At 35.0% G+C, this 9,389-nt stretch overlaps 1 protein-coding gene across 1 annotated transcript; it reads right to left on the bottom strand.

Moving 5' to 3' along the window:
* Window positions 1-1,456: 1,456 nt before the first annotated feature.
* LOC107088226 (protocadherin beta-18-like) lies at window positions 1,457-9,383 on the bottom strand. The gene is made up of 2 exons (XM_015380249.1): window positions 8,511-9,383; window positions 1,457-1,906 (listed from the first exon to the last, which is right to left on the bottom strand). Exons 1-2 carry the CDS (start codon window positions 9,351-9,353, stop codon window positions 1,895-1,897), a joined length of 855 nt encoding a protein of 284 aa, XP_015235735.1. The 5' UTR covers window positions 9,354-9,383; the 3' UTR covers window positions 1,457-1,894.
* Window positions 9,384-9,389: the final 6 nt, after the last annotated feature.

The raw sequence follows: 9,389 nt of genomic DNA, 5'->3' as shown, positions 1-9,389 counted from the left end.
CATTTAACTAAATATTATAAACGAAGCACCTTAGGAACCAAGACAAAGTATTCAAATAGTATAAAATAGTTTTTGTTCCTAAATAAATAATTTATTACACTCCTCAGTAAATGATGCTTAAAACATGACAGAGATATTGTGTCTTAGCTGCCTTCACATACTGGCACACATAATGCTAACGCTATGCTACTCAGCTTTATCTTCTGCATACACAAGCAAAGGAAGGTCAACCAGAGAGAGTGAAGAAGAATTATAAAGAGGACTGCACTTGCTAAACACAAGGCTTAGCAATTACCCAAGATGCATAGTGGGAGCAGCATATGAAGCAAACAGCCACAGGGGGATAAGGAACCCTGCAGCTTAGACTGGTTCTCTCTAACAGTAACAGCTGATCCCATCCATTTCTGGTCAGAAAAAAAAATATAAAAAATACAAGATCCAGTACTAATCAGACAGCATTCGTAGCTGTTTACCCCATTTACCTCCACAGGGAACCTTATGCATAGTGCTGCAAGAGGCCAATCCTCTTATCAGAGCTGCATCCAATGTCTGGCTCCATGACTTTGGATTTCCCACACTCTCTCTGCCATTTGTTTAATCAGTCACCAATACCATACTCCATAAGTCTAGATTTTAGAATCCAAATTTAGATTTAGATTTTAAACAACAATCAATCAGGGACCCTATACATTTGGTCGTAATGGATGTAGCTTTTACTGTATATAGCATTGCATTGACCCATTAGTTGGTTCATTCCCGCAGGCAGGTCATGATGACCCTTGCACAGCAGCAGATGTTGTGGCTGTGTGGGCTGTGATGCCAAACAACAGCTCTGCAGATCCACATCTGTCCTAATCTCTGTTGATTCAGATAAAAAAAAAACCTATAGATGTCTCTATTTGACCTTAGAAAAGCTATAAAGCACTAGTTATTACACCAGAGAAACAGATTTAAAGACATTAAACAAGTTTATTTTATTTTATTAATACTCTTGCTTTGACTATCACAACTGTTTCAACAGAGCAAGATAAAAACATTATAAGGGTTCCAAACTAAATATCTGCTTACCCAGCAATGATTTCAAATGACCTTTTAAAATAGCATTTGCTGATGCTTTTTACAAGTACATGGTGATTAGTAACAGATCTTGAATCACTGACGGAAAAAGAATGGGCTTCAGTCCACCAGATCAAGTCAGTATTGAGAGGACAAACAGAAAATTTACATCTACACAAATTTCATTGTTGAGAAAAAACAAACCTGGCTTATTCAAACAAACCATGGTATGGTTAAAAGGTGTCATTTACTTGGAATGACTTGAACTCTTAGCAACTCTTATTAAGCTATGCTGAGAAAACTCTCAGTGAATATGTACACAGGAACCCACTAAAAAAAAAAAATCTAACTAAATCTGAACCAAATACACATTACAAATTTGAGTCTATTCAGTTTCACATCAAAATCACAGATGGCTCTAAACTGCCTGACATGTTCTATGACAAATGACAGGAGGAAAACATGCCGGGCCAAGAAATCTAACACTATAGCTGTAATTGCTCCCCACAATTAAATAATGGCCCACTCTCTGTTTACAGGATAGATTCTACAAGAAAGAAGAAAAAATAGTGAACATGAAATAGGCAAAGACTGTGGTTTTCAAACGGTTTGAAATACTGTAGGTGTAACATTTGGAAATTTAAATATTACTTGCACGGGCTATTCAGAGTTAGACTATAGTTCAGAATATAGAATTTTGTTTCATGTCTATCTTTTATTTTCCCAATACATCAAATGAGTAACAGAAGGAGAAAGTATTTGTTCTTCATCAGCAGCACTGCAGTGGTGTTTCTGCTGACATCCAGAACAAAATGCTTCCTGATCCACCAATAACAGTTCACTGGTATGTCTGTAGAGGGAAAATACTGATATAAGTAGGAACATTAATTGACATAGAAATATAGTTAAAAGCCAAGCAAAAAAACAAAAAATATGCAAACACACTTGGGGCACTAGATGCAACATTGTATGAACCTATAATCCAAAGGTGAAGTTTGGGTCAAGTTCAGTTAGTTGTAGGCATAACTGTTGCAAAACACAACTTTCTAGTTCAAGCATAATGCTATCTATTATGGTTAGTAAGACATGATAATCAACAAGCAACTAATAAAGAATGCACTGGTCGTAAAACTGCATATATTCCTTCTTTGCTTATAAATGTTTACTTTGTTGGCTGAACCTGTTTTTTGACAAATAAAACCAAAACAAAATCATAAAAGGTAAATAAACCCTGTCCATCCATCCATCCATTCATCCATACATACATACATACATACATACATACATACATCGATACCTTTTTTAACATGTGTAACAATGTTAATAAAGTAAAATTTTACTTTTGTTTTATATGAAAAAGCTTTGTTAAGAATTTATCGTCATTTAAAATCTGACATGAAATGCGTTTTTGTAGTTGTGTAGGCTACAATGCTTAGGTTCCCTAACATAACTGTTGCCGTGGTTACTGTCCTCTATAATTTATTTAACATGTTTGGAAGAGATCCATTTTGTGTGTTTACAGTGTAATTAAAGTGAGTGATTAAAGTAAGTTTTCAAAAATAATACAATCCCAGGACATCTAGAGTGGTGCAGAAAAAAACTATAGATTTAACTGATTAACAAAGGCATATAAATACTTGTTTTATGAATTTGGATGAGTCCAAAAAATATACATTTACTTCTGAATATAATGTCAAAGTCAACATAAAAAGATTTCACCCCAATAGGAAAATTAAGTTAAGGTCACTTCGAGATGGAGCCCAGGCATTCCCACATCCTAGCAGCTTCTCTAAAAAGAAGTAAAGCAGGAATGATCATCATTCAAGCTTTTAAGTCTCGGTGGCAATGAATCAAGTGGGTTCAAAGGTCACGCGCTTTTGTCGCCTTTCTTCTGAACTCATAAGTATAATATTTGGTATGTTTTACATTAGCATTGTCATTTGTTATACATTTCTATAAGAATCATAATAAATTACCAGTTTGACTTTGTAAGGATATCTCTGTAAAAGAGAAAATAATGGAATTATTTTTCTTTTGTGGAAAAATAAGTTCTCCACCTCCATATCATACTGTATAGTTGATTAAAACTAAAACGACTACAAGAGAGTTAAATATGACTAAAACTACATATTACTTCAGTCCAAAGGCCATCAGTGAAGAATTAAATCAAAATGTGTGGTCAAATTTAGCACAACACAAAACTCTGTGCGTCTGTGTATTGCATAAAAAGATTTGCCAGAAGTTTGAATCTGTGAACTACTTTAAAAACAAAGCTCACACTAAATCCAGGTTACCTTTATCCCTTTCTCTGAACTGCCCAAAAAATCTCTTTAAAACAAAATGCCCAAGAGCACAAGGATGATGGAATGAAAAAAACATCTTAGGTCTAAATATTAAGGATTTATCTTTTAACTGATTCAGAGGAAGCTGCAACTTCAGCTTTAAAATCTATTTAATTATTTTCCTGTTCTTCAACAGATATCCAGACCAAAAGCTGGATGTTAAATAAAAAACATGTTTCCTAAACAAATTGCACAATGGTATTGTTTATAAAGATTGTGAAAAATATCAAAAATGTATTCATTTTAAAAAATCAAGTTATTTTTCTTATGTAAATTTTAATAACAGTGTGTCATTCTATTAATTTTTAACACACCATATTATCAAAGATTTTCACTTTGCTTTAGCTCTTTTTTTCCTTTTGTATGCAGCCACATTTCCTCTGTGAAAGTGCCTTTGGCTAAAGAGGATTAGACATTTGTGAGTATCTTCAATGAGCTGTAACTCATAACAAATATCTGTCAACAAGCGTAGTTCTCTTGTGTGTAACAAGTAGACATGGCTGTTTTTGCTTCAACAGCAATATGTGCATGTGTGTAAATTTGATTACCACCATTGCTCCTGACCTTAATATAAGTGGCAGCATCGTCAAAAAAGCACTGCAGTAAAGAAGAGAGAAGCTGCCCTACTGACACACAACAGAACAGCAAAATCTGCATCCACAGTTGCAACCCTGAAGGCATGAGGCACAATGCTAAAAATATGGCAGACTGATAAAACCCACCAAATGCTGAAAGATGGCCAAAAGTCAACAAGGAAGAGGATGAATGAGAAAACAATGAGCATGTATATACAGTAAGAGAAAAGTTAGCTGACAGAGAGGGGACAGAGAGAGAAGAGAGGTGAATACAAATCTAAGTGACACAGCAAAGCTCCAAAGACAAGAGAGAGGATACACAAATCTGTGTATGAAAGGAACAAAACAGATATTAAACTGTCATAATACAACAATATTACTCTAAGTCCCATGTAACTTAAATGATAGTGTGCAGTTTGCTGGAAACTCTTTAGTACAGTGGCAAATACAAAGAAGTCAAAAAGGAGGCAGGTTTGTTTTAAAGACAGTTGTTCTTATAAATGTGAACAAGAACAATTGCAACAGGTTTTTGTTCTCCAATCAGAAACATGCTATCTTGATGATGCTGATACTGCCATGATCAGTTAGACAGAGTATATTCTACATTTGTTTTTGTTTTTTTCATGTTTTTTGAGGTGGAAACAATTTTTTTTCATCTGGCTTATTTTTCTCCAACTGTCCTGATCTTTTCTATTCATTAATTGCAACCTAGATTTATTCATTGTTTAGTTGCCTTCAAAGTTATGTGTTTAGCTTGATCTAAAATCTGTGTGCTCTTAAAATTTCTTCTTTTTTTCCATTTAAAAACTGCCTTTTGGACTTCACGACTATCACAATAAGTTGTGTTTATTCAGGATGTTTAAAAATAGTATTAAAAAAATAAAATGTCATTATTTTATTTCTAATTTCTCAGGTTTTGAACATGCACTTTTCAAAGAGCCCAAGGTTGCAGTTAAGCTGTTAAGTTTTATGAACAATACAAGTTCTCGGAAAAACACACATTGGGACAAAAACCTAAATCTGGTTTTTCCAAAATGAATAGATTCATGAAATTGCAGCGTGTCAGGAACAGGGATGTTTAAACAGTTGATTTTTTTAAGAATATTGTAAAAAAATCTGTCAAATGAAAATAGGCTTTAATGGTATGGGCAACAAACAGACATAATCGATGTTTTATATGCAAATAATTGCTCGGTGTCGGCCAAATGAATCAAGTATACTAGTTGGGAGAAAAGAAATAAATGTTGGAACCATCACCAGTCTTCCCACTTATTAAGAATGACTGATTACAGAGATTATCAGCTCTAGTATTTTTTTTTTTCTGAATAGCCCCATATAACAATAGCAATAAACAAGTTTTTTTTTCCTTATATCTGCAGAAATCACAACTATCACTTTAAAATTGGTAAGAAAAATTTGCCAACTCAAACTTTAAGGCGTCATACACGCTCCGCTTTGTTTTTAAAAGATAAAAATATAAAAAATATAACCGCAGATGTCTGGGGGACAGTGATTCGCCTACATGTTATGAATGCTGGCATACCATAAATGATAAATTATAAACAGTTTAGTCTGTGCCTTAAGGTTGTTTGGCCATAGGAAGACGTTACTTGGATATAACCTAATGGAATATCTGCAGAACAGCTCCAAATGACACAAAACTCATATGGGTGAGTAGAACATGATGTAGTAACTTAAAATCAAGGGCCCAATGTAAAAAAAAAAAAAACGGCGTTCCCCTTTAAGTTCCCAAATGACCTAAAACACATATTTTCTTAATCTGCAGTCTCACTATTTGTTTAAAGCTGTTTGGTAGTTGTAATTTTTTTTATTTTATTATTTTAAGCTCTCACATTTTAAATTAATCGAATGGAGAGAGTAAAACCCTTTCTAAATAAATACCAAATATTCTCTTGACAAGCGATTTTTTTCAATTAATTTTGTAATTTGAATATAGCAGGTGTCGTTTAAGTACAAAAAATTGTAATAACAGATTTTACTTTTGTGTTTACTAAAAGAATAGGTTAGGAAGTATTAACTTGGTGTCACTGCTGCACTGAACAAGGTGGGAAAAAATATGTGAGGTAAAAAGGTCAAGTTTGTGTTGATATTTAGAGTTTTACATCAAACATCTCAATGTAAATGCAAATTCAAGGCTGTAATATCAAGGCAATAAAAGAGTCATAATGGCTACATCGTTTATTGGTGAAATTATGATTAGGACCTCTTTTTTAAAGCTGAATCTTTTTTTTTACTGATTTACCAGATTTTCTCATCTTCTCCCATGTTCTCACTAATAGTTTCCCTTCACAATAAAGATAAAAACCTGTTAATGAAGAAGCATCGCACTGCTAAAAAATGTACAGCCTGAGCACAAAGCATAAACGCAGAAATACACTGATCTGCTGAGCCAGCCAGGCACAGAGACAAAGAGCCAGGAGGCACACTCCCATCCAAAAAGGGAATGCAAAATGAAAATACATTCAAGAGCACACTGTATAATATTCTTAAACATAATGCACAGTCAAAAACCAATCTGTCAGTTTTGATCAGAGGGCATTTTAAACCTTAATTAGCCATTCATCGGGAGTAGAAATAAAGCCACATCGTGCCTTTTATTTCCCTACACTTATTCAACCAACCTACCACAATAGCAGCTAAGAACTGGCTTTTGGAAGCAATCACCTCACAGTTTAAATTCACAGGCAGTCTGATAATCCTAATGCATAAGATTTAAGATATGCGTTTTAATTCATTCACATATTTCTCCGCCATCTGTTGTTCAGGCAAAGCTTAGAGTAGAAACTAAGTACTTGAATACACATGAAGCCTCATACAGTTTTTCATTTCAAACACATACAGAGGTTTTAATGCACACAGAGGTGCATTAAAAATGTATAAACCCAATGATAGTCAAGGGGCAGAAGAGGTGGTGAGAATTTCTTCAAGCTCTCTGCTTCATGAGCTACGGTTCACACTGAACCTGAACTCATCTTTCATTTTTCTCCATGTGAACAGCATAGAGACATTTTCCAGCCATTTTTCATGTGTTTGTAAAAAAAAATTACAGACCATTAAGACCTCACAAAATATGCACATTTGTGTAATATTCAAAGAAGCAAAGGGTGACCTATATTTGAAAAAGATAATTATCTCTACACAATCCAATTAATTAATAGACACTTTAACCATTCCTGCATTTGTTATAGCTTTATATTCTGCAAATTTTGTACCTGTTTTGCCATGATCATTTAATGAAAGCAATCTGTTTTTCTATATAATTATTAAATACTGTCTTATCAATAAATAAATAAATAAATGGCATTACTTCCCCTCCCCCTACTCGGCTGCTCTCCCTTCATCTCCCTCCCTCATTCATCCTCTTCTGCTGCTGTTGCTAAGACTGAGGAGTGCAGGCTAGTCTGTGGAAACCAGTAGAGTCTGAGAGGTGGATCTCCCAGTGTGTTGCTATGGGCAACCACTATGTTCATGAAAAAACCAACATAAAAGTCTGCCATGCAGATATACACACGTGACCTAGTTTTAGTTTTGTAAAAGGGATCATAGATTTTGAAGCGTATGTTTGGCATCCTCATAAATGCATATATGTGTCTATTCTTTTACACCTTTTGATTGGAATTTCAAAGAACTCCAAACCTAAAAAATGAAATAAGGTAGTAGAATGTATAGCTTCCGATTCAGGAATACAATATCATAACATCTATCTGAGAGCGAAGAAACCCTACCCCACCTTAATCACTGCACATTGTGATTCACTGCACACGTGCCTCAGGCTGACTCCGACCTCCTCTGTGTCTCAGCCATTCATTGCCCACTGAATCTCTGCAACTGCATCAGAAATCACAGAGTTCCTCTATTTGTCTTCAGCAGTAAGTGCTGTTTAAACCAAGCTGAATGGAAAAAGCATAACAAAATATATAACATTTCTATAAAAATATACAATAATCTTCATTCGAATGTAAATGTCAAATCTAATTCATTCCTGCTAAAAGAAAAAAAAAATCCTCTCAGAAGCTCTATGATTCTTTTCAGATGTGGAAGTTAAAGCAATTGAAATTGATATGGCTTGAATATGTAATGCTATCAGCTATATTACATTTGTAGACTGTCTACATAAATGCTGTGTTCTGTCCCTTGTATTAAAGAAAGCTCATTAAATGCAATAGCAAAAGATAACCTTTCATATTTTACATATTAGAAAAACAAAATCTGTCCGTGACTGAGTAAAACTATAGAACTATAGGCAATTAGTAATGAAACAACACACATCAAAGCCTTATGGTGTCTTTACAGAAGAAAAACACTTGTTTACTTTAAAAAATGAGACTAAACCAAACATCTGCACGTACACAACAACACATGGGTCATTAGGTTTATCAGTTTGTGGTCATTCTGTTCCACTAGTCATGGTATAACTGACCATTTTTAGACTAATCTCTATCATTAGTTTAAGCTCATGTCATATGCAAACTTATTTCAGAAATTATTATATTTTTTTATTAAAATCCATATTTACCTCTCCACATGTCCCCCTCCTGTCAGGAAGCACAAGTGTATTTGCATGACTTCCGGGTGCTATATTAGATCCAATGCTCATCCTGGGTCCGACCAACATGTATCGTTTATCTCCTGATCTGTACTGGATGCTGTGACACAGGGTCCCATCATAATTAGTCTCTGGGAGATATTTAGAAGTATAGTCTGTGGATTTGGAGCACTGCATTGCAATAAGAACGATAATACTGATGACAAATAAAATTGAAACTGCGCCCAAAGTGATCATCAGGTAAAAAGTCACATCATTATCTTCATCATCCTTTGCTGTACTTTTGACATCAGAAGCGGCAAAAGCCTCTTTTGGCTCCACAAGTTTGATCATCACTGTAGCTGTTGCTGAGAGGGAAACGTTGCCATTGTCTTTAACCAGTATGACCAGTTTATGTTCAGCTTCGTCTGTTTCTGTGAAGGAGCGAAGTGTTCGGATCTGTCCTGTGTAGCGGTCCAAACCAAACAGACTGTGGTCAGTAACTTCCTGTAGTGAAAACAGCAGCCAGCCGTTATAACCTATATCAGCATCATAGGCTCTGACTTTAGTCACCAAGTGTCCTGCGTTCACATTGCGGGAAATCTCCTCCACACCTTCAGCAGAACCATTGGAGCTGACTGGATACAGGATGACAGGAGGGTTGTCATTCTGATCCAAAATGAACACGTTCACTGTAACATTCCTGCTCAATGATGGAGTCCCAGAATCAGAAGCGATAACATGAAACTGAAACGTTTTCAGGGTTTCAAAGTCAAAGCTTTTCAGTGCCACAATGTCTCCAGTTTCAGAGTTTATACTGAGAAATGATATCATCTTGTTGTGTTCACCGCCCCTTCTTTGTATAGTGTA

Source organism: Cyprinodon variegatus, unplaced genomic scaffold, assembly GCF_000732505.1.
Source record: "Cyprinodon variegatus isolate N-32 unplaced genomic scaffold, C_variegatus-1.0 Scaffold210, whole genome shotgun sequence".
NCBI classification, from domain to species: domain Eukaryota; kingdom Metazoa; phylum Chordata; class Actinopteri; order Cyprinodontiformes; family Cyprinodontidae; genus Cyprinodon; species Cyprinodon variegatus.
This window is presented reverse-complemented; position numbering and strand designations above follow the sequence as displayed.

Excerpts from the sequence above, each read along its gene's own strand:
- LOC107088226 (XM_015380249.1), bottom strand. The coding sequence starts at position 9,353 with ATGATATCATTTCTCAGTATAAACTCTGAAACTGGAGACATTGTGGCA.